Source organism: Megascapheus bottae, chromosome 5 (genome assembly GCF_031878675.1).
Source record: "Megascapheus bottae isolate mThoBot1 chromosome 5, mThoBot2.hap1, whole genome shotgun sequence".
NCBI lineage: Eukaryota > Metazoa > Chordata > Mammalia > Rodentia > Geomyidae > Megascapheus > Megascapheus bottae.
The window spans coordinates 3,901,460-3,927,045 of NC_143513.1; the positions used below are offsets into that span (position 1 = coordinate 3,901,460).

General features: G+C 42.6%; 1 protein-coding gene, 1 long non-coding RNA gene and 1 pseudogene across 7 annotated transcripts in view; 1 reads left to right on the forward strand and 2 right to left on the reverse strand.

Annotated features, from left to right (window-relative positions):
• LOC150062756 (uridine phosphorylase 1-like) overlaps nucleotides 1-25,586 on the reverse strand; it is a 123,609-nt pseudogene that overhangs the window by 45,779 nt on the left and 52,244 nt on the right. The window lies entirely within an intron of this gene.
• Nucleotides 2,195-16,866, forward strand: LOC150062758 (SUN domain-containing protein 3-like). 5 transcript variants are annotated; one of them, XM_090332588.1, is made up of 7 exons: nucleotides 2,195-2,460; nucleotides 4,895-4,956; nucleotides 8,667-8,770; nucleotides 10,965-11,005; nucleotides 11,535-11,706; nucleotides 13,126-13,210; nucleotides 16,802-16,866. In XM_090332588.1, exons 1-7 carry the CDS (start codon nucleotides 2,339-2,341, stop codon nucleotides 16,843-16,845), a joined length of 630 nt encoding a protein of 209 aa, XP_090188714.1. In that variant the 5' UTR covers nucleotides 2,195-2,338; the 3' UTR covers nucleotides 16,846-16,866. The 5 variants fall into 5 exon arrangements, with proteins under 5 accessions (XP_090188714.1, XP_090188716.1, XP_090188715.1 ...); XM_090332590.1 differs by having other exon boundaries at nucleotides 16,727-16,811; XM_090332589.1 differs by lacking the exon at nucleotides 16,802-16,866 and adding an exon at nucleotides 14,186-14,550.
• LOC150062759 (uncharacterized) lies at nucleotides 19,696-21,611 on the reverse strand. Its single transcript, XR_016535374.1, has 3 exons — nucleotides 21,519-21,611; nucleotides 20,187-20,300; nucleotides 19,696-19,832 (listed from the first exon to the last, which is right to left on the reverse strand). It is a non-coding gene; the product is annotated as an uncharacterized LOC150062759 (long non-coding RNA).

Consider the following 25,586-nt stretch of genomic DNA (forward strand, 5'->3'; position numbering starts at 1 on the left):
AAAGAAACACACATTATTCTGAAGGACAACTTTGCCTGGTAAAGTGTTCTGGGTTAATCACTATTTTTCTTTTTTACTACTTTGAATGTATGATCTCACTATCCCTAAGCCTGTAAACTTTCTGCAGAGAAATCTGCTGATGTCTCACATGGTCCTGTGACTTATCACAGTGACTGTATGTGATGTCACTTCTCTTCCTGCTTTCAAAATTTCCTGTTTTGAAAATTTGATATCTCTGTGTAATCTCGGTAGAGTTAATCTTAGTTGATGGCTTTTCATCTCCTCAGCCTAATTTTCACAAACATGAGAGGTTTTCAGCCATTTTTTTTAAAAAAATAATGTATCTGTCACTTCTTTTGCTTAGAATTTTCACAATATAGTAATGTATACATTTGTTCATTAATTCTATTGGGGTCTTCAGGTCCTGTATTCTTTCTTCACACTTTTCTTTTTGTTACTTTTTTCTCTTCTAACTGGCTAGCTCTAATGACTTCTCTCTGAGTTCATTGACTTTCTTTTGTATTCACATTTGCAATTTCAGTCTGTTGTTGTAGTGCTCTGTGGAATCTCTCAGCCCATCAATGTATCCTTTTGTTCAAAGATTTGTGATTGGTTCATTTTTCACTGGAATTTTACAACTTTCTACCTGGATCCTAAAGCTCCCCAAAGGTACTTTTCCCCATGATGTCTACTAATTACTGTTTCTGGAAGTGGGGAGGATTTGAGATGAGGACCCTCTATTACTGTCTTTCTAATGTCCCTCCAAATGTTGCACACTTTAAAACAGATCAAAGTAAGATGACATCAGGTGCTAAGATAAAATAATTACCAGCAGGGTGCTGTAATCCTAGCTACTCAGGAGGCTGAGATCTGAGGATTTTGGTTCAAAGTCTGCCCAGGTACAAAAGTCCAGGAGACTTATCTCCAAATAACACCAGAAAACTTGAAAGTGGCACTGTTTAACATGGTAGAACACTAGCCTTGAGCTGAAGAGCTCAGGGACAGCACCCAGGTCCAGATTTCAAGCCCTACAACCAACAAACCCAAAACAAAAACAAAAAAAATTGGGCAGGTGGAGGTGGCTCACACCTGTAATCCTAGCTACTCAGGAGGCTGAGATCTGAAGATCAAGCTTCAAAGCCAGCCTAGGCACAAAAGGACCAAAGACTCTTATCTCCAGTTAACCTCCAGAAAATAGGAAGTGGTTCTTGGCTTAAGGGTAGGGCGGTATCCTTGAGGGGCAGAGCTCAGGGACAGCGCCCAGGCCCAGAGTTCAAGCCCCATGACCCACAAAAAATATATATGTTTATATCACCCTCCAATTTTACACCCCAAACAACCCAGCTATTCCTTCAATCTTGTCATTCTGTTTTTAGTCACCTAGGAACAACCTTTGTACATAGATGGACAAATAGGTTTATATATATGTAAATAGACAATACATGAAATATATATACTATATAGTATTATATTGCATATATTGTATGTGCAAAACACATAAAATACAATGTTTACATATGTGTGTAATATATAATAAAATACTATAGAGCAAGGAAAATGACTAAATTAGATTAATATATCTTGATATGTCAAAAATAGCATATCATGTTTGAAGCATGAAAAGTATTACACTGAATACATATTTATGAGTGGTAAAATATTTTTCAAATGATGGAAGTGTAATGTATCGATTTTCAGGTTGTAATTTTCTAGGAAAAAAGGGAGATGTGGGCGGGGAGTGTGACCTAGTGGTAGAGTGCTTACCTAGCATGCACAAACACCTGGGTTCAATCCCTTGGTACCACATACATAGAAAAAGCTGGAAGTGGTACTGTAGCTCAAGTGGTAGAGCTCTAGCCTTAAGAAAGCCCAAGAACAGTGCTCAGGCCCTGAGTTCAAGCCCCACAACTGGAAAAAAAAGCAGGGGGGGGGAGGATGTGACACTGGGAAGTACTGGGGTATATTTCTGATGCTTTATTATTGCTATTTTCCAAAATAGCATTGGAGCAAGCACACAGATAAAATATACCCAGCGTAGCTATAGAAAAGCAGCAGGCCCAGTGGGTTTAAAATAACTTGAAGGGAAGGAGCTGAGAGGTGGGTTTGTGTATATCCCCTGCTGGGCCTGGTGGGGGAATCTGTCATTATGAGGTGTCACCAAGAGTGATGCAACAGAAAGGTCTGAGGCTTTTCAGAATCTTCCCATTCCCACACTCTCTCTTGTAGGAGAAACACCCACACAATAAGATACAAATAAAAAATGGTTACGCGCAGCTTCAAGTCTTCCATGAAATAGGGGAAGAGCATTCCACTAGCTCTTTACTCTGGCCAGGACAAAATGAGTGGAAGGCCAAAGCTCAGGAGGGTTACCCGTTTTTTCCCGAGTTGCTCAGAAGAACCCAGCAGCACTTCCAGTATTGACAACTTGCTGTCAGAGCAGGAACTCCCTGATGCAAACGGGTATGGTCTTCTGAAACAGCTGTAGTTGGTTAGAAGGATCCCATCATTAAGACAGGTCTCTGTAAAATGATGAGAAAAGAAAATTTCCTAACACTTCCCTTGGATTCTTTCTAATTACAGCACTTCCGGTGGCATACCTTCTTCTTTCTATGTCACTGATGTTTAGGTTAATTACAGTAGACTGGGGACAGAGTATAAAAAAGAAACCCTCCTTTGGTTTTTGTTTCTGTGCTGGTACCGGTGCTTGAATTAAGAGCTTATCCCTTAGCTTTTTTCATCAAAGCTGGCACTCTTATACTTGAGTCACATCTTCCAGCTTTTTTGTTGGTTACTTGGAGTCTCACAGATTTTCCTTTCCTGAGCTAGTTTCAAACCTTAATCTTCAGCCCTTAGCCTCCTAAATTGCTAAGATTATAGATAAGAGCCACCAGTGCATACATAGCATCCTTCTTAAAGAGCAGTATTGAAAACCTGAGGGATCATTCAAGTTTTCTTCAAAGGGCCAGCAGATGCACTTTGAGGAGTGGCGCTTGATATTAGATTCTTAGCACCTGTATTATACAATTGCATAGGAATTGTATAAACGGCCTCATAATGAATACGCATTTTGAGCTAATAACTAAATTTGCCTTGACAAGGTGTTACCTGAAAGCAGACAGGGCTAATTGTTGACTTAGCTATCGACCACTTTACCAAGGAGATCATTGGAAAATAATAGCATAGCCATCTCAATAGTAACAGTGAAGCACTTGTGTAGACACAAAAATATCAAGAAAAATTAAGGTTGCTGTAGAGTTGTTGGAATAATCATGTTCACCCTTAAAAGGCAGAGTCTTGAGACTGGGTGAAGGCCCATGAGGTTTTTTTTGGGGGGGGGGGGAGATGGGGGAGGGTAGAGAGAGACAGACAATGATAAGTAGAGGTACAGAGAGTGAAAAGACAGAAACTAACCTTTAGTAGATAAAGTAATATAATCATTAATCATGTTCATTTAATTCAGCCCACCAAGAAAGGCCATATCTAGGTGCTGGTGGCTCACACCTGTAATGCTAGCTATTCAAGCAGCTGAGATCTGATTGTTACAGTTTGAAGCCAGCCTGGGCAGAAAACTGTAAGAAATGATCTCCAGTTAACCAGCAAACAACAACAACAACAAAAAAATCCCAAACCAGAAATGGAGGTGTGTTTCTAGTGGTAGAGCACCAGCCTTGAGTAAAAAAAGCCAAGTGAGAGCTTGGATAGGCTGTGAGTTTTAAGACCCAGTACCAGCACCCAAACACAAAGAGTCTGCAATAATTTCTAAATGAGATTCTTTAGACAGTGAACCTTCCACCACGCTCCACGTGACCACTACTGTTGAAATGGAGTGCGGTTTCAAGCAGTACTTCCATAGGTAGGTAAGTGGGTTAGGGAAGTCTCTGCTGTAGTAATGGCCCATTATCCTGGCTGGTCGTGCCCAAGGTTGCTTTATGCAGGATACATTAGGCTCAATATGAGATCACTGAAGTGTCCCGGTGACGCTGAGCTGGAGTTTTTCCAAGATTTCTTTGCCATTACAATTTGAGACATGAAGAAAGTTAAATCCATACATCTACCCAAGTAAGTTAGTTACAAACATCTATGGAAGTCATCTCTTTACTGATAGTTTTACATCATTTTATTTTTAAGTTATTTTTGTAGCTGGTCATGGTGGCTCATGCTTGTAATCGTAGCTGCTCTGGAGGCTGAGATCTGAGGATTTCCATTCAAAGCCAGCCTGGGCACAAATGTCCATGAGACTCTTATCGCCAATTAACCTCTAGAAAATGGGAAGTGGGGCTGAGGCTCAAAGGATAGGGCTTAAACTCAGGGCCAGGGCCCCTCACGCTTGTTTTGATTTTTCACTCAAGTCTGGTGGTCTACCATATGAATGATACCTTCACTTCTAGCATTTTGCTAGTTCATTGGAGATGAGTCTCACCGGCTTTTCTACCTGGTCTGGTTTCAAACTGAGAGCCTCAAATCTCAGCCTCCCGAGTAGTTAGGATTATAAACATGAGCCACCAGCTCCTTGCTTTTGCCATAGTTCTTTAGCTTGATACTTAATTTCTACCAAAACCTTTTTTTTCCCTTTTGCTCAATCTATGTTTGAGACTTCCAGATTATGTACTTCCATTTTCTTCTTATAAATATTTAAGCAATATATATTAAGCATCTATAGTTTCAGAGTTCTCTCTCTCCCTTTTTTCTCTCTCTGTACAACCATGAAAACTTTTCTCTCAATTTTGAAGATAATAGGTTAGAAATTAAGTGAATTTATAGACTCAATCTAGAATAATCAAGAGCAAGAATAAGCAAGTTTGTGGACTTGAGTGCAATAATAAAGTCCAAGTTAAAGGTTAATAGTAATGGATTAAAATGTTTAATTTCTTTTTATGGTTTTTGCTCTTGCTAGGTTAGCTCGATCATGGAAGACTATCTTAACTCTCGTGTTTACATTGACTTTTCTTCTTTTTGGTAAGTTTTCCCACTAATGACAAAAGAGATTATAACAATGCTTCCAGTTGGGGATAAGAGGACTACAGAAAGCACCAAAAGTAGAATTGCATATTCTCAAAGTATTTTCATCATTTATCTGTTATGAAATCAGTACAAGCTTTCTTTAGAAAAATTTTAAAGTGTTCCTTTCTCTGAATTGTACATTGAAATCACAGAAGTTGCATTAAACTTAAGAATCCCTAATATATCACATTTTACCCTCTAAAATTTTTTTTGTTGGTCATGGGACTTGAACTCTGTTACTTCGTATAAATTTGAGTGGCTCAGACAGGGAGATTTTGAAAATTGAAACCTTTTTTTAATGGTTGAACTCAGGACCCACATTTTTCAGGGCCAATGCTCTACTACCTGAGCCATGCCTCCAATCTATTTGGCCATTGTTTTTCTTTTTGTTTGCTGTACTGTTCTTTGTTTTCCACTGTTTATTTTCAAGGCGAGGTCCCACTTAACACCAGGATCAACCTGGACTGTTATCCTTGTGACACTGGAAATGACAGGCTCCCACCACTGTATCCAGCCATTGATAGAGATGAGGTCTCCTAAACTTTATTATCCAGACTAGTCTCTAATCACCTTAACCTAGTCCTTAATCTCTACCTCCCAAGTAGCCAGGATTACAGGTGTGAGCTAGTGTCCGCATTCACTGCTGAATGTCCTGTTTATGACTTCTGACCTGAGTATAGTGACATGATCCTGCTGTCCCGCTGTCCACTTTAGTGACTTGTTCAGGAGGACCATGCATTGGCAGTAGATCTGTTCATGTTCAGGACTTTTCTTTTTTAAAAATGTTTGCCGGTCACAGGGCTTGAACTCAAGTCCTAGGCTCTGACCCTAAGCTTCTTTTACTCAAGGCTAGTGCCCTATCACTTGAGCCACAGCTCTACTTCTGGCTCTTTTGGTAGTTGATTGGAGAAAAGAGTCTCACAGACTTTCCTGCCTGGGCTGGCTTTGAACTACAATCCTCAGATCTCAGCCTCCTGATCAGCTAGGATTACAGGCATGAGCCATCAGTATCTGGCTAGGACTTTTCTTATTCTGGTAATTAGACCTCAAATTCCCTTGACATCCATGTTAGTCACTTTTACATTACTGTAAATAACAAGTTTATTTTGGGGCTCATAGTTTTGAGAGAGTTCAGTCTAATTATTTAGTCCATTGCTTTTGTGTTTTCTCTCTTTCTTCTAGAGGACATGTGTGTCACCTCAGGCTACAGCACTTGTGATGGACCACAGGTCTCTTAGCCTTGGCTTGGCTTTCTTCTTTCTGTTCCTCAGACTTAAAAAAATTAATAGTTCCTTCCTCAAGTTCATGGACCCTTTCATTTCAAATCTGCTGTTGACCAGAGTTTCAGATTATTTTTTGCCAGTTGGGCTTGAACTCAGAGCCTGGACACTGTCCTTGCTCAAGGCTAGCACTCTGCCACTTGAGCCACAGTGCCCCTTCCAGCCTTTTCCGTGTGTGTGGCTATGGAGGAATTGAACCCAGGGCTTTGTTTATGCAAGATGAGCACTCTACCACTAGGCCATGCTCCCAGCCCAGAATTTTTTTTACTTGTATTTCATTGTTATGGTATGTATAGAAGGGTTGCAGTTATATTTATCAAGTAGTGGGTACATTACTTCTTGAACATTCATACCCCTTCCCGTGTTTTTCTCCTAATTTCCCCTCCCCCACCCCTCCCAATCATCTTGTTTTCCCTCTTCCCTTCCCTATTTCAAATGAACAATATACCAGGTAGCAAAGTCAGATACAGTAACAGCATGCGATAAGCCATCAGGGGAGAAATAAGAGAAGTAACTTCACATAGTACCTTAAGAACAACAATCACAAAGATAAAACCTCTTTCCATATCCTGGAGTTCATTTCACTTACCCTCATCCTATACAGCCATATGCACATAGCTTCTGAGCTGTTGTGGTCCAGAGTTTCAGAATAGGAAAACTGAGGATCTTGTTAGTCTTTTTCTGTTGGCCTTTGAATAGAGGATTATTCTTGAGTGTCCCACCTCAACCATCTTTATCCTCCATGACGTCACTGGAGGACATACTACTTTTAGGAATGTCATCTGTCTCCGTGTAACATATTTTATAAATATTTACAAATGATTTTTTTCTTTATTTTGCAACTTCTCAAGGCTTTAGAATGTGAATAGGAGTTACATACAGTCTTTGCTGGGTCAAGATACTGTGTCAAAATGCCTTAGGCAGGGTAATTTATAAGCAACAGAAATTCATTACTCCCCAGTCTGAAAGCTAGACATCCAAGATCAAGGCAGATTCAGTTTCTGGGGAGAGTTTACTCTCTACCTGGACAACACCAACTTACAGCATAATTACAAGGTGGAAGGAGCAAGGCAACTTCCTTCAGTAACTTTTCTAAGAGTGACAATCTCATTCATGGAGGCAGACTTTGGGACCTACTTATACCCCCAAAGACCTCACCTCTTGTAACATTGGGTATGAGGTCCCAATATTAATTATGGGGGATACTAACAGTCCATCCACAGCCACATTGTTCAGAGAGGATCTCCTGTGATTGTTTCTGATAGAAAATATTTGTTATTTTATTATTATTTTTTTTTTTGCCAGTCCTGGGCTTAAGCTCAGGGCCTAAGCACTGTCCTTGGACTTTCTCAAGGCTGGAGCTCTACCAATTGAGCCTCAGCACCACTTCCAGCTTTTTTCTATGTATGTGATGCTGAGAAATTGAACCCAGGCCTTCGTGCATGCTAGGCAAGCACTCTACCACTAGGCCAAACTCCCGTCCCTGATAGAATACATTTTTAAAAATTAATCAAAAAAAATTTTTTTGTCAGTTGTGGGGCTTGAACTCTGGGCCTAGGTGCCCAGAGTTTCAACTTGTTAGTTTTCAGAAGTGCTTTTCTATTCTGTCAGTACTTTCAAAAAAGTATTCTGGAGCCAGGTGCCAGTGGCTCATACCTGTAATCCTAGTTACTTAGGAGGCTGAGATCTGAGGATTGCAATTCAAAGCCAGCCCAGGCACTACAGTTTGTGAGACTCTTATCTCCAAGTAATCATTAGAAAACTGGAAGTGGTACTATGGGTCAAAGCAGTAGAGTGCTAAGCCTTGAGCTGAATAGCTCAGGGACAATGCCCAGGACCAGAGTTCAAGTCCCATGAACAACAAAATATTAATTAATAATAATAATAAAACAAAATAGCAAACTGACTTCAGCTAGGTTCTTGTAATCCTAGATTCTCAGGAGGCTGAGATCTAAGGTTTGTGGTTCAAAGACAACCTGGGCAGACAGCTTCTCCATGGTCTTATCAAACAGCAAAGTGAGTTGTGACTCAAGTAGTAATGTGCTGGCCTTGAGCAAAAGAACTAAGTAAGGAATTCCAGGTGGTGGTTTACCACCTAAGCCACAGTACCACCTCCAGCATTTTGCTGGTTTACTGGAGATAAGAGTCTCTCAGATTTTTCTGCCCTGCTGGCTCCAAACTGTGATTCTCAGATCTCAACCTTCTAACTAGCTTTGAATCTAAGTGTGATCTTAGTCCATTGTTTTATTTTTATATTTGCTGACAATTGATTTGGGCAATTTCTCATTAGCACAACTTTTTCCTACAGTTTTTCCCCTGAAAACAGACCTGTTTCCTCTTTACAGTTAAGCTTTTTAATCAACTTTGGCCTTTTTTGTTTGACAGGATTTAGACATCATGAGTGGTTTAAAGAAACAGAATTTCCTCAAAAATTCAAACAATTAGATGCCATGATTGCAGAATACAGTTCACGGCTGCATCACTACCAGGTGATATTTCACTGTGACTCCTGGAAGCTTATAGCATATCTTTCCAGCTAGCAGTATATTATCTTGGTTGTATATTGAGAATATCTAAACAGAAATAATTTATGGGTAGAAGCTCTATAAACATTCTCCATAGCCTCTGATCCCAGCAGGCACCCCACAAGAAACTCCAGCAAAAGGAAACCATTAAATGTATCTGTACACCACCACTCTACTCAGTGTGATCTTCCTCTTCACAGCAAAACTAGTTAGGTCTCAGGGAGCTCAGACTGAAGATATCATTTAATATCCCCTTGTGGCCCACCCAGCATTCCAGCCTTGTCCATTTCATGCTAGGCTTCTGGAAGTTAGGGGCAGAGGATGAAGGAGCAGCGGCCAAGGTCACCATGGCTCCAGAGGAAGGTGAGACAGACAGAAGGACCAGATGGAATCCACACATTGACCTTTCAACACTCAGTGGCTCCATTCTTGGTTGCATAATACTTCATGCCCGTTCCCTTAGGGCCTCTGAAATTTCTATTTCCCAGAACAGCCAGAAACTGCTACATTCCAAAATCTCTTGCCACATGGACTCTCTAAAGGGAGAAGACTGCACAAATACATTCCCTGCAGGATTCCAGCCCAGTGAGGAACAGCCCTGGGTGTTGGTCATCCCACTCCTAAAGACACCGAAGGCCACATGATCCGCCCTAGGCCGTAACAGAAAAAGATAGCTCTTTTCTGACATCCATCTCAGCTCAAATCCACTTATAGTGACCAATACAGCAGCCTGGGGCTAGTTTCCCAACTATAATTGGTAGAAGCTGAAATCTAAACCCAGACTTGGCTGAGTTCACATCCTGCTGTGTCCCAAGAACATACAGCTTAGCCTCCGTGGTCATAGACCATACCAATGAAGAGTTTAAATCCAAAGGTTTCCAATTTCTTGCTCCAGTATTGAATGGATTTACACCTAAAATCCTATCTTATGCAACAAACATAATTTATTCACCCAGATGAACAGAACACAACCAGTATTACCTTTAAGATGAGTTTGTTTCTTGAGTTTTGCTGAGAGGAAAGCAGTTAATAGCTGTGTGGTCAAATCGCATCTCACTGAGCTAGGGAATGGTGGCTCACACCTATAATGCTTGCTACTCAACAAACTGAGATCCAAGGATCAAGGCTTGAAGCCAGCCTAGGCAGACAAACTTAGACATACACCTCTCATTAACAAGTCAGAAGTGGAAGTATGGCTTGCTCAAGTAGGAAAAAAAAAAACTTGAGTAAAAAATTAAGGGAGGGGCCAGGAGTTTAGCCTAGTGGTAGAGTGCTTGCCTAGCATGCACAAAGACCCAGGTTCAATTCCTCGGTACCACATACATAGAAAAAGCTAGAAGTGGTGCTGAGGCTCAAGTGGTAGAGCTCTAGCCTTGAGAAAACCCAAGGACAGAGCTCAGACCCTGGCCCAGGACTGGCAAAGAAAAAAAAAAACCTAAGGGAGAATGAGTGAAAGGCCCTGTGTACTAGCACACAAAAAATTACATTAAATTAGAAGATATTAAATTGCTTAGCTGGAGAAAAGATAGGAGATTTTTCTCTTGTATTTCACCCTGTTTCCATTATGACATTAGCACACATTAGAAAACAGTTTCTGTAAAATACCCCTTTGTGCTATTCTGTTCAGGGCAGAATGAGCTTACAAGGAGCTGACATTGTTTGTTTGTTTGTTGTACTGGAATCCTGAGGCTTGAACTCTGGGCCTGGGTACTGTCCCTGATATTTTCTTTGTTCAAAGCTAGTGCTAACTACTTGAGACACACCTCCACTTCCAGCTTATGCTGGTAGATTGGAGATGAGTGTCAGGGACCTTCTTGCCCAGGCTGGCTTTGAACTCTGATCCTCAGATCTCAGCTTTCTGAGTAGCTAGGATTACTGGGCATAATTAGGATCTTAAGATGAAATCAATCTGTTTCAATGCCCATCTCCTGTGGTTCTTCCCTCCTTTTATTCCTTCAGCCTCAGACTCTGGTGGCTTTAGCATCTTGATAAAGAAGGAAGGAGGTTGTCATCTTAGAGTTCACTTTGAATATCCTTCTCTATTCCAAAGATCAGGGCTTACCTCTGCGTTTTCAGATACAGTGAGTATAGGTCCTCTAAGGACAATATTCCTGAATTCAGAAGGATTTATCTTTTTTATTTCATTTTTTCTTCCCAGGCCAGATTTCGTATGCCTAAGGAGCAACTGGAACTTTTAAAGTGAGTGAGACTTTCTGCTGTATCATCTTGTGGTACTGTCAAAATGCTGCAACGGTTTGATAAAAATATAAAACTTAAGCGATTTCTCTGTAATAGCGTTTGCTCGCTTTTTCATGTCACTTAAGAGTCTTTCTGGGCATTTTCTCTTGCCCTCCTTAAAAAAGCAAATCTACTTAAAGTACCTATACCTGGGCATGATAGTATGTACCTATAATGCCATGATGCTGAGGCAAGAGGATCTTAAGTTTGAGGATTGGCTAGCAAGTGCCAGGCAACATGTAAGATTCTGTCTCAAAGCTCAAATTAATTAATTACTTGATTTAAGTAAAATAACATAGACATGTATACATACACATTAGAATGTTGTGTGTGTGTGTGTGTGTGTGTGTGTGTGTGTTATACAGCATAGTTAGGACCAGCTCTGTGTTCCTTTGCTTCTCTTCTTTGGCCATATTGTTTTATCTTTATTCTTTATGTTTTGAAATACACAGAAACCATTTTCTTTTATCTTGTGATTCTTTACAAACAGAAAGGAAAGCCAGACTTTGGAGAACAATTTCCGTGAGATTCTGTCTTTAATTGACCAAATTGGTGTTCTGAAGGCATTGCTTAGAGACATGAGGGATAGCTCACACAATTACAGCTGGACCACTGTTGGAGATATCTTAGAAGAACAGGACAGCCCAGAAGTGCTGGATGAGGCAAGCAGGCCTGGCTGTGGGAGGTGGGATGGCACTGGGATAGGGTGGTCTTGTGTGCCAGTCTTATTCTGTTGTCTGTGTGCAAAACTGAGTAGTCACTGGTGAGAAGCACTGGGTTTCTTTGGAATGCTTCCTTTCTCTTACTGAAGCTTGCCCTGGAAACTCACTTCTTCAGAACTGTGCCCCAAAGATGACTTTATATCACAAAAGGACCTACTCCCCACCAAAGGTGTGAGGCTCTGTCCCCAGCTTTGGCACCCGCAGTGGAAGAGGAGAGTTAGGTTGTGGAATCAAGTTTTTTTCAGGACAGAGAAAAGCAAGGGACATTCATTAGGTTAAACTTAAATTAATAAAGAACCTTTCTTCCAAGGGTCATTTGGATATATATTACTTGACAGCCATAAAAATTATTAATACAGCTGAGCATCAGTGGCTCCCACCTGTAAGCTTAACTACTAAGGAGGTGAGATCTGAGAAGCATGGTTCAAAGCCAGCCTGGACGAGAAACTCTTATCTCCAAATAACTATCAAAATGCTGGAAATGGGGCTGTGGCTCAAGCCTTGAAAAGCTCAGGGACAGTGCCCAGGCCATGAGTTCCAGCTCTAGGACTGGCATACACACACACACACACACACACACACACACACACACACACACACACACACACCAGTACCGGCCCCAGGAAATCATACAAGGAACACATGAAGTTCAAAGATTGCTGTTCAAAGCCAGTCCAGGCCGAAAAGTCTGTGAAACTCTTATCTCTCACTATCCAGCAAAAAAGCTGGCTGTGAAGGTGTTTCTCAGCAGGTAGAGTACCAAATATGAGCAAAAATAGCTAAGAAAGAGAAGACACCTCTGAATTCAAGTCTCAATATCACTAAATACACACAATAAAAGAACCTGACATTAACTTAAATGGTTGAAAACCAACCTTCTACTTTCATTCCTTCTTCCCGCCTTCCCTTTTTCTCTCCTTCCTTTCCTTTCTTCCTCCCTCCCTCCCTCCCTTCCTCCCTTCCTTCCTTCTTTCCTTCATCCTCTCTTCCTTGCTTTCCTTTCTTTTCTCTCTCCCTCTCTTTCTTTCTCTTTTATGACACTAGAGGTTGAACTCAGGGCCTGTGTTTGCTCTAGATAATCAGTGTGGTGATTTGGAAGAGGCAGCAATGATCGCCATGCTTCTGGCAGTGTGGGGGGTGCTGGAGAGAGCTTTGGCTCCTCCTGTGTTCCCACACTGCTGTGAAGGGGACATTGCAAACCCAGCTGGAGAACCAGGCCAGGGCTCCCAGGGGAAGCACCCACACTGTTACTTTGCCACTTGCATTGGGGCCTAAGTCCAAGTCAATAATGTGAGTGTTGAAAATCCCAAGAAGTGGTTGGAAATTGTTAACTGAAAACTATTCTGGCAATTATTGCAGGAAATGTCAAACTTGGTACATTATGTGCTTAAAAAGCTGAGAGAGGACCAGGTGCAGATGGCTGATTACGCGCTGAAGTCGGCTGGTGAGTATGGAGAAATGAGACTGGCAAAACACATTTCAGAAAGAGCACTTCAATGTGGCTTACAATGTTTATTAGGAAACCATGATTCCTGATTCTTCATAGGGTCCCCAGAGGAGCAAACTTACTAAATCTAGGTGACAAAGAATTTACACAAGGTTGATGTTGCTGGCAGCAGTGGTGTGTGTTTGTGTGTCTGTCTGTCTGTCTGTACTGGGACATTAACTCAGGCCTGGGTTTTTTCACTCTACCTTAGTTTTTTCACTCTACCACTTGAGCCACACCTCCACTTGCTGCTTTTTGCTTGTTAAATGGAAAGAGAAGACTTCGCTGCCTGAGCTAGCTTCAAACCACTATCCAAAGATTTCAGCCTCCTGAGTAGCCAGGATTACAGGCTGAGCCAACAGAACTCAACTAGAAATGGATATCTTGATTGTATTTTGAATGCAAATTTCAGAGAAGAGAAAACCTGCAATTTTGTTGTTGTCTTCAGTGAGAACCAAGAAAGTTCAGAGGCAGCAATGAAGTTGGGAAGGCAGAAAATATTTTAAGCATAGCACATTTGGCCACATTTCAAAAAAATCATCATGTAAAACAAATCTCATTCATTATTAGTGATCAAATGGCAGGGTTTAAAGGCCAATTACTATTCTAAGTATTTTCCGATTTAATTTTAATCTTCAAATAACCCTGTCTTTGTTTATGGGCATGATGTGCTTAATGATAATGTGGAAGGAAAGAGAAGATGCAGGGAGAGTGTGGAAGAGGACTTAGAACTGATTCCTTTATTTTTTTAATTAATTAAATTTATTTATCTATTTATTTTGCCAGTCCTGGGCTTGAGCTCAGGGTCTGAGCACTGTCCTTGGACTTTCTCATGTTTAGAGCTTTACCACTTGAGCCTCAGCACCACTTCCGGCTTTTCCCCCCTATGTATGTGGTACCAAGGAATTGAACCCGGGTTTTCGTATATGCTAGGCAAACACTCTACCACTAGTGTCTGGGACACAAGAAATTAGTCGATTGCCTTCCATAACATTTGGGTCTCCGTCTCCTGTTTCACTGGGAGGTCATGAACTGAATGGAACTGCTCTGAAGGGAAGAAGGGAAAGGAAATCCTCTCCATTCATGTCTAGTATCTCATGGAATCTTGCTCCATAGTAAGCCATCAGTGGGAATAAATGAACACATAAATCCATCCATCTGACATGGAAGTCATTTTCTTTGTGGTATATGTTCTCCCAAATTAATCAAAGTAGGATATGAAATAGAAATTGAACAGTCAGGTAATCCCATGTACGGAGACAGTAATTTGGAACCAGAGAATGAGGGATTTGGAGACCTGAAGGATCACACTTTGAGGGAGCCTGGAAAAAAACTGTAGTGAGACCTTGTCTCCATGAAAAACCAAGTTGCGTAGGGTCTTGGATGTCTGCTCTGAGGGTAGAATGTGATCTCAGCCTCCTAAAGCATGGGCCACCAGCCCACACTCCAAACCACACAAAAGGAGACTTTGCACATCCGTTTGGATGGACAGACCTGGGGACAGCTTGTCTCTGAGCCTCAGGCTTTTCCCAGACTCTTCTTGATGAAGTAGCTCACCAGCTGCTGTGGCCTCTGCTGGTACTCAGCAAGCCCCTCCTGAGGGCTGCTGATCTGGTCCCCCCGCAGGCAGTCCAGGAGGGTGATGCACACCACCGCACCTGCCAAACACAAAGATCATGTCAACCCCAAGTGCCAGATCTCTAGCTTCATTCACAAGAATCAGACCAAGCAGGGAGCAGGGAGCCTCAGCCTGTGCATGCCCTAGGCAAGTCTGCTCTGTCCACTCTGACTCAGGAGAGGATGGGGGATGAAGCAAGCAGGGAAAGCAGCATGGTTGGCTCAGGAACTCTAGAAGCTCTGCCCTTACAAACAGCACCTTGCCCTAGGTCTCGCCCACCTCTTTACTCACTTCTAACAGAAAAGTCCTACTAGGCCTGGGGCAGTGGCTTACACCTGTCATCCGAGCTACGTGGGAGATGGAGATGAGGAAAAAATGGTTCAGAGCCAACAGGGTACATTACAAGATCCCATCTCAACCAACAAGTTGTGGGGTTTCACGGCTACACTTCCAGTTACAAGATAGGTAGAGATGGCAATGCAAAGTGGCCTGGCCACACAGCAAGAAAAAGGACGGGAGCATGGCTCACTTGGCAGTGCCCCTACATGGCAAGATAAGGCATGAAACTCTGAGTTCATACCTTAGCCTATCACAAGGAAATAAGTTCATGCCTGAGCCAATTCCAAGGCAGGCTCTCACCTGTTCTGTACAGCCTAGAAGGCAAAGGTGATTTGACCAAGGGAATTCTGGGAGGGAAGCTGTTCTAGAAGAACTCCACATTCAAAGGCCAGAGAGCACTGAAACCCAAGCCATTGGCAGGCTCAGGGCACCTTACTGGCCAGCAAGCCGATATCACATCTATATAGTCCCCTTGCTCAGGTCTGCAGCACACTTCCGTAGCTTCTGCACCAGCTGCTCATCCAGGTTGGTACTTCGAATGACCCGTTTCCCCAGGACAAGCTGCTCAAACTCCAGCTTGAAGCAGGCATCCACTGCCTGCCTGGTAATGACCACGGCGCCAGGCTCCAGACTTGGTGAAGAAGCAGATGTTCACAGCTGTGCTGGAGGCTCAGGCAGGGCACAGCACAGATCAGGGAGAAAAGACCAGGATGCATCACAACTCGCAATCCTAACAACTTAGGAGAATGAGATAGGACGATCATCCTGCAAAGCCAGCTGGGGCAGATAACAAACTACAAGTGGAGGTGGGGCTCAAGTAGTAGATTGCCATCCTGAAGAAAATAAAAAGCCAAGTGAGAGTTCAAGGCCCGAGTTCAAGCTCCAGTACCAGAACAAAAGTAATTGAATGAATGAATGAATGAATAAATGCTCTTTTAAATGATCAATTTACGTGCAAACCCTGAAGAAAACATACCAAAGCTCTAAGAAGTGTTGGAAATACCCAGGAATCTTTGAACATCTTCTCAGAAGTATGTCTTCTAATCCTTACTGTTTTCTTCATTGGGGAGTGGCACTGTGGCTCAAGGGTGATAACCTTGAGCTGAAGAGCTCAGGGCCCAGGCCCAGAGTTCAAGTCCCAGGACCAACAACACACACACACACACACACACACACACACATACACACACACACACACACACAAATGGAATATACTCTGGTTTCTCATTAGGTCATGTAAATGTTTCACCTTTTATTATTTTCTTCATTGCCTGGCACTCCTCCATGTAGGTAATCATCAGTGCTTAGTTCTTTATTAAGTCAGTGTTTGTAAGCCGAGTATCCTAAACTCCATGCATCCTAAAGCTACTTCACTAGAGCCAACTTCTGACCAAGCTGCTTATCCTCTATCACTGCGGCACTGTTAGGTTTCATTGTGTCCCAGGTTTTGAGCAAATCCTTCCAGAGTATTTTCAAGTTCATAAGTGTGTTATTCTGTCCCTTGTTTTGTTCTGTAGTAATTTTATATGGGATCTAAACAGTGTTCTGGAATGAATGCATGTCTCTAACTTGGATTTTCAAATCCTACTCAGTCCCCAAGGCAAGGAGGGCTTTTACAGTTTCTGGATGTGGGTAAGTGACAGAAAATCAAGTCCTCATGAACAGGATTAATGCACTTATAGAAAAACAACTCCCAGGTAGGGCTCCAGTGACGTCTGCATTCCTAGCTATTCAGGAGACCAAGGACTGAGAAGTTCTTTTGAAGTTCAAAATCAACCTGAGCAGGAAAGTCTGAGAGGTTCCATCTCCAATGAGCCCCAAGATGCCAAACTGGAGGTGTGGCTAGATTGATAGAGGGCCACCTCTCTGTGGGTTAAAAAAGAAAGCAGACTGAAAGCCAGGACTCTGAGTTCAAGCCCTAGTACTGACACAAAACCAAATGAAGACCAGAGAACCCAGCCCTGAATTGCCCCTCCAATTGTGTGGTCATAGCAGGGAAAAGCCCATAGAGAAGGCACTGGATCTTCATCAGATGCTGATTCTCCTAGGGCCCAGCCTCCAGAAGCGAGAAATAAATGTCTATTATTTATAAGCCATGAGGACTTCAGTTTTCATAGCAATTCGAATAGAGTTCTTCCTCGAATTATTGTCTGTTTTCATCTTTTGTGCTCAAAGTTGCACTTGAACTCAAGCTCTCACTTGACTCTTCCACTCAAAATTCCTACTCTGCCACTTGATCCACACCCACACATCCCCCTTTTGGCTGGTTAATTGAAAATAAAGAATCTTACACACATTTGTGTCCAAGCTGGCATCAAATATCATCCTCAGGATCTCAGCCTTCTGAGTCACTAGAATTATGGGTATGAGCCACCAGCACCCAGCACTCAATTTTGATTTTAATATCATGGTGAGAGGAGATATAATTCAAGAGACCTTTTCTCAAGATCTAGGGATATGCCAGTTATTTCCCCTGAATCATTAAAACAAGTCCACATATGATATGAAACATTAAAAACATAGATGAGTGCCAAGACGTTCTACTTTCCATCGAGTCTCACAGCCTTAGTGCCCCGGTAGCTTTGAACCATGATCCTCAGATCTCAGCTTCTTGAGGAGATAGGACTATAGCCATTGTGCCTGGTTTGATTGTATTTTTTTTTTGTGGATCCTGAGGCTTGAATTCTGCACCTGGATGGTGTCCTTGAGCTCTTCTGTCAAGGCTAGCACTCTACCACTTCACCCACAGCACCACTTCTGGTTTTCTGGTGGTTAATTAGAAATAAGAGCCTCTCATGGTCTTTCGTGCCCCAGCTGCCTTTCAACCTTGATCGTCAGATCTCAGCCCCTGAGTAGCTAGGATTATAGGATCACAGGAAAGAGCCAGCCACCAGCACCTGGCCCCATTTTTGCTTTTTGCTCCCACTTGCCCCCTTCACTCAAAACTGGTACTCTGTCACTCGATCCACACCCACACTTCCTCTTTTTTGCTGGTTAATTGAAAATCAAGAGTCCTACAGACATTTCTGCCCAAGTTTCACATGTGAGAATTCAATGGGTCACAGGTGGAATTAAGATTATTAAGCATATACAGACTTTCTTTTAAAAAATACATTTTTAATGGGTACCAAGACATGTGAAAGGGTATCAAAGTATGTGAATTAATGCACCTTCTACTTGGCAAATATCATGTAACCCTTTTACTAATTACAATTTTTAAAAACAGGGAAAATAAAAAAATACATTTTTCTCAAGAGCTTAACATAAGTGACCGTTATTATTCATGTATTATGGTTTTCTCTCAGGTGTTGCCCTTTGGTTAATCTCTTATTGTTCCATTATCCCACTTTGGTACCTGGTGCATTATATAGATGTTTACTTGTTTATTTGAAATAGGAGGGGAAAAATGAGGTGAGGAGGTGGGGGAGGGAAATGGGGACAAAAACATAAGAAGGGGTATCAATGTGTGACAAGTAAAGCAACTTCGATCTGCAGAATTTAACTGTAACCCCTTTATATAATGAAATAAAAATAAATAAAAAATACATTTGCCTAAAGAACAAAGCCTAACTACACCACCTGTACCTCATATAAGGCATGGTGGGACAAGACTGAAGTAAGTCAGTTTATATTGCTTTACCTCCAAGTCTCTCATCACTTGAGGGTCCTGTGTCATGTTGTGCTTTGGCCAGCAGGATGGCATTATCAAATGCCACTTCTCAAGCCTGGGCCATAACCATGAGACCAAATCGAAAGCTTCTCTTTATATCTTACCCAGTCTCAGATCTGTAATTAGTGTCAGAGACACAATACAGCATCTTCAGCCATTTGCTTTTTCATTAACTCCTTCACCTTCTTTGTTGCTGTTATTGTTTTACCATTTCTGACGCTTGAACTCAGAGCCTGCATGCTGTCCCTGCGTCAATTTATGCTCAAGGAAAGTACTCTACCACTTGAGCCACAGTGCCACTTGCAGATTTCTCTGAGTAGTTTATTGGACATAAGTGTCTCATGGACTTTGTTATCTGGGCTGGTTTCAAACTACAAGCCTCAGATCTGAGCCTCTTAAGTATCTAGGATTACATGCATAAGCCTCCAGTGCCTGGCTACCTTCTTTTGTTTTTAAAAAGAAAACGAAAAACACTAAGTGGTGGAATTCTGTCTGTGTGTGTATGTGTGTGTGTGTGTGTGTGTGTGTGTGTGTGTGTGTGTGTGTGTGTGTGTGAAAGAGATAGAGAAACAGAGAGGTGGGGGGAGAGGAGTATAAGGCTTGAACTCAAGGCCTGGATGCTGTCCCTGAAATTTTTCATCAAGGCTAGCTCTGTACCACTTTGGCCAAGCTCTACTTCCAGTCTCATGCTGTTTAATTGGAGGTATGAGTCACATGGACTTTCCTGCTTGGATTGGCTTCACATGAAGTCTTCAGATCTCAGAATCCTGAGTAACAAGAAGTACACATATATGGTACCCATGTCTACTTGCCAAGTTTTGGGGGGCTCATTTAAGGATATTTCTCTTAGATTGTATCCTTCTGTCTTTCCTTCCTGGGTTGCTTTGTGGCTTTTTCATCGTGGGTTCCAAATCTTGCAGGAACAGGGAAAAGCAAGGGAAATGTGTGGAGGACTGGAGAAAATAAAAAGGGAACCAGATGAGGGACCAAGGGTAAATAAATGCAGCAGTGGTACTCAAGAGACACTGTGTAGAACATGAAAAAAAGGAACCAGGCAAATAAGGCACCAAGTGTGAGCTCCACAAGACACACTTCTGTGTGTGCAAAGAGTGTGTCCTTTCTGGTACCAATCTCTGCACACCAGCCAGGAGGACAGGCTAGACAAACGTGACAGAAGATTTCTATCCATGCTCCATTAACACTCTTCAACAAAGCCAAGGTGGGACTCGATGCTGGGTAGATCGATGATGCCACTACATGGAGCTCTGTGACCTCCCCAGAGCTAAAACCCCCTCTATCGTCCTTACCTGAGCCCCAGAAGTGACGATTCCTATGATGGTGACATTGGAACACCTGGCATGCTAGAGCAGCTTGATGAGCTCATGCAGCATGATGGAGATGGAGGGAATGCCCATGCCATGCTAAAACCAGAGAAAAATGCCAAAGCTGAGTCCAGGGTGGTACCTTAGTGCATACACACACACATGTCACTCCTTGACCAGACAAGATGCAAAACACCAGTAATCTCAGCACCCTGGAGGCAGAGGCAAGAGCCTGGGCTACTTATTGGGATATTATCACACACACACACACACACACACACACACACACACACACACACACACAGATGTCATCTTTCATCAGGAGATGACCTCTATGCCCACAGTCAAAAAGAAGGACCAGTTCCATATGACCAATTATATTGCATATAAGCGAGAGATCGAAATGAGGCTACATTCGCATACCTTTTTGAGGGGGCAGTACTGGGCTTTGAATCGGGGCTCTGGCATGGCTAAGCAGGAACTCTACTATTTGAGCCATTTCACTAGTCCCAGAAGCTGGGGCTGCATCCCACCCTCGTCCACACAGCCACCTTGCGATGGGGCTGTTGGCCTCAGCTCTGCCCACATCCCTTTCTTCCTTTGTTCCCATGGTGATTCCCAGAGGATGGGCAAATGGGCTCCATGGAACTGAGCAGAATCATGAAAGCTGCCTCAGGCTCGGGGCACACTGGGCCCTGGGGCCAGCAAGCGAGTCCAGGGATGCCCTGGCATTAAGGCAGGCGCTCCATTTAGTCACCAGGCTTCAACCAAATAGTTCAGCAGTCATGGTCGCTCCCAATTGAAGACCGATGAGGAAGACAGCATCAGAAATGTCAGCAATGAAACCTCTGGACATTTGGGCTTCACACCCAGGTCTTACACACTGTATCACTGATACAATTTTACACCAAACATCAGCAACTCTTAGATGGACTCCCACCAAGAGGATATCTAGGGATTATGAGTCCCCAGCACTCCAGGAGAGATGGGCATGAAGTAATATATTAGGTTACACTCTCTTCATCCAAGATGCTGGCTCAACCTTGGGGGTGGAGTCCAACCAAGAAAGTGTAACTGATGCTTTCTGGGCAAAGGGCATGTTTCCCCCTTTGGGGAGGGAGAGAGGTGGGTGGGAGTTTTACTCAAATTTAATCTTCAAGTGGAAACACTGTGTGTCTGTGAAAGCCATTTCTCTAGGAGAGCAAGTTTGATGTGGGTATTTGTCCTATTCTAAGCTGAAACCTTCTCAGGCTTCGAGGTCATTTCTTCTACAATGAGAAGGAGCAGTTCTCCCCACTCCAAGGCAGCCATGCTGACCTTGTACAAATCCCGGGTTCCAGGGGATGCCGAGTCTGTGCCTTCCCAATCCGGAAGCACGAGTTCCAGGCTTCATCATGGACCATTTCACATCCCCTGAAATCTGAGTGTTATAAATCACATTGCTTGGCCCTGTACTTCACAAATACTGGGGCCAGAGATGCAAACTTTGTTCTTATCAACCTACCTCAGATAGGACTGCAGTCAAACATGTGTTGAAGGGTTCCCGAGTCATCCAATAGAGAGCCTCTCATCCAGGGCTCATGATTATAGGAAATGATTGACTCCTCCCTTGTACAGGACAAGAGGTCTACAATAAAACACCATCCCAAGTATTCAGTTTTGTCTGGGTGTCCCTGTTTCTAGTGAACTCATCTTTCCCAAGCAGCTGCTTCTCCACATTGCAGCATGGACATTTTCAGGCAGCCATATAAATAATCCCAGCAGACCCCCAGGGAAAACAACTGTGCCACAATTCCAACAAGGGAGGTGAAAAAAGGGAGCTGAGCATATATTCCCTGATCTATGTAGAAATTATTTAGTAAGACTAGGAGGGAAATTAATTGAAACCTTTAGTAAGTGAGACTAAGGAAGCAGGCAGCAGGAGAAGCAGTAAAGTTGTTAGAAAGCAGAGTGAGAAAGAAGACAAGTATTAGAAAAGATGCAGTGAAGTTAAAAGAAGAAACTCATCTGACAGACAGCAATAGCAAAGTCATGATGAAGAATTTTAGAAGAATGAAAGATGAAGAAGCAGTGCAGTCATAAGACTCCGTCCATCCGCAATGTTGCCAGAATGAAAAGTGTTCACGGGAGATTAAGAAAACAAGGTAGACAAACCTTGCTGCCCTTGGTGGTTTTGACCTTCAGTTTCTCACAGCTTAGTCTCCTATGTGGCTAGGATTACAGGACTGAGCACTGCTGCCTGGCTAAGCTTCACATTGTACAAAGGTTTTGGCTCTTTACTGATTGCCTTCCAGAGGCTCCAGACACCATCTCAGTGGGGTCAGCATTGATTTTTGTTTTTTTTGCCAATCCTGGGCTTGAACACAGGGCTTGAGTACTGTCCTTGGACATTCTCCACACTAGCACTCTGCCACTTCATCCAGAGCAGCCCTTCCAACTTTTTTTCTATGTAAGTGGGAACTAGGACTTGAATCTAGGCCTCTGTGCATGCTAGGCAAGCACTTTTCCTACTAGATCATGGTCCCAGCTAGGGGTCATGCTTCTGACCTGGGAAATGTAGTTAGGCTCTGTCACCTAAGATCATGATGGTCCATGCAAGGTTTCTGAAGGTCCAGTCACTAAAACAATGCTGGAATCCATCTAGGCATGTGTGTATTACACATCATGAAGGCAATCAGAGTGATATTACAAATGCTCATTTAAATTTTTTGCCACTTTGGGGGGTTGAACTCAGAAGCTGAGCACTCTCCGTAGACCCTAGCACCAACTTTGTTTGCCATCTTAAAGCACTCTGACAAGTAGGCAATGTGTGTAATTACTACCTGCCTAATGGACAACAGCAGAGAGGCAGCAGAGAAGTCAGACGTTTTGTAGCACTGAATTGAGGTGGATTTGCTCGCTGTAGGATTGCCCTGGGACACATTTTCCCTTTCCCATCCCAACCTGGCTACTTGTTCACTCCCAGCCACTGCCTGAGTCAGCAAACCCCTCTTGGTGCTCTACCCTGGCTCCTGCTTTGCTTCCACTGGAATTGGGTCATGTCCCCAGGCCCCCCAGCATTCAGCCAGTAACCAAGGTCAGCCCTAGGGCCAAAGTAGGACCCCAAGAACACCTCCGACAGCCCCCCCCTACAGTCCTCATCCCTCAGAGTGCAACCTTCTGAAGTACATAGGATCCCTCTGTTTCATCCATCTGCTCTGCAGAGTAGTTCGGAGCAACGCCTATAGGAGACATGGTGAGCAGTGTGCAGGTGGGTGTGCCTTCCTCCAGGGCAAATATTAGTTTGTCAGCCTAACATTACTCCTCTAGGTGCTCCAGGGCAATTTCCAGGACTGACATGCACAACTCAGATCCATGGGGCCTTGCTCAGGACTTGCCTGCTAGCCTTCCTATCCTAGAGCTCATTCCACAAGGATACGGGGGAATTTTGTACTTTTTAATATTCTAGCTACATCAGTATGAGCAGGGTTCCTCCAGACACAGGCACTGTGGATGTTGGGGGAATCCCAGGTTCCAGGCTATGGTTTGCTCCACATCATGTGACCTCTTTCCATCTGTGTTGGATGTGATGAGTGGACAAACAAAGATGAGGATAAAGTGTGATGCTTTCAAGAAAACTTCCCATGCTGTGAGAAGATTTCAGAAAGCTTTTCTATTCCTGTCCATTTTGACTTAAAAACAGAGGATTCACAAATAAGTATATGCTTTTCAAGTGGATATTCTGGTTTCCTTTTCATCCTGAGTTGCAGTTTTATAGGATTATAAGCAGCAAATCTGTACCACAGTTTAAAATATCTTGGTAAGACGTGTGAAAGGGTATCAATGTATGTGAATTAATGCACCTTCTATCTGGCAAATATCATGTAACCCTTTTACTAATTACAATTAAAAAAAAAAAGAAAGCAAAGATATAAAAAAAAAAAAGCCGGAACTGGTGCTGAGGCTCAAGTGGTAGAGCTCTAGCCTTGAGAAAGTCCAAGGACATTGCTCAGGCCCTGAGCTTAAGCCCAGGACTGGCAAAAAAAAAAAAAGAACAAAACGAAGAAGACTCAACGTGGGAGAGGAACAGGGGACCCAAGAACAAGGGACCCATTCATGTGGAATGAAGCCAAGAACCTGAATACACCAATGGGACAGATGGAAGGGAAAATTACTAGGAAATACTTCTGTCTTTAAGCAGAGGACCTGGAAAGCGGCAGCTTTGTATAGTAAGTTTATACATAGTAGCATTCTTCTCTAGCCCAATGACACAGACATGACTGCAGCTTCCATCTTCACCTCCTCCAGCAAGGTCAAATAAAGAGTCAGGAGTCTTTACTCTCACCAAAATATAACAAGGTACTCGAATTACCTAAAGAAAACCTAGAAGGAACCAGGACATCCACCCTCACCTAGAGATCATGTGATAACTCTCTCCAATCCTAGCTGGGCTGGTGTCCAGAAGAGGTCTGGTGGAGAATCAAGACTCTGATTATCACTCACTAATAGCCCAGCCACTTATTCTCTCATGGTGTCATTGTATGGTAATCAGTGAAGTACTGACTTTCTCAGTCCATGAACACCCAGTAATATGGAAAAACTCCTTTCAAAAAAAGCAAAGTCTTAGCCAGGTGCGGTGGCTCACGCCTATAATCCTAGTTATTCAGGAGGCTGAGATGTGAGGATCATGGTTCAAATCCAGCCTGAGCACTAAAGACTATGAGACTCTTATCTCCACTTAACCACTAGAAAACGGGAAGTAGGGCTATGGCGCATGAGATAGGGCGGTAGCCTTGAGCTGAAGAGCTAAGGGACAGCACCCAGGCCCAGAGTTCAAGCCCCACAACCAAAAATAACTGATTGAACTTGACTGATACATTGGAATCAATTGAAAATGCATGTATTTTCTGGGAAAGATTAACCTAAATCAGTGTGTGTGTGTATCTTTACACAGTATCTAGATCAAAGTATTTAATAATGTTAGTTTTTATTATTAAGCTTGTATTATTCTTCTTATCACTTGATAACAAATAACTTTTTCTACAATTGTTCTTACTCAAAAAGGCATTTATTTGAAAATAAAAATATAAAAGCAATTGTTTAGATGAAGAAAAAAAATAAAATAAAATATCTTGGTAGATTTTTTTCCTAGTAATCAGAGAATGTTTTTGTAATCAGTAATCTTCCTGTATATTTTCAATGCATCTACTATAGTGACCTTTCATCCACAAACTATAAAACACAAATTTTTACTTTTGTCTCCTATGAGTTTCCTTGAACCACTGGAGTATTTTTATCACATTAATTCTCATACACTTAGATTTGAGATAACTTCAATCATCGTGTGTATGTGTGTGTGTGTGTGTGTGTGTGTGTGTGTGTGTTTCCTCTCAGATGTCCTTTGAG

What these genes read in the sequence shown, in the direction of transcription:
- LOC150062758 (XM_090332588.1), top strand. Translation starts at nt 2,339, where the DNA reads ATGAGTGGAAGGCCAAAGCTCAGGAGGGTTACCCGTTTTTTCCCGAGT. An exon ending in GAGCAACTGGAACTTTTAAA is followed by an intron (nt 11,006 to 11,534) that starts GTGAGTGAGACT and finishes CTTTACAAACAG; the next exon opens with AAAGGAAAGCCAGACTTTGG. An exon ending in GCCCAGAAGTGCTGGATGAG is followed by an intron (nt 11,707 to 13,125) that starts GCAAGCAGGCCT and finishes CAATTATTGCAG; the next exon opens with GAAATGTCAAACTTGGTACA.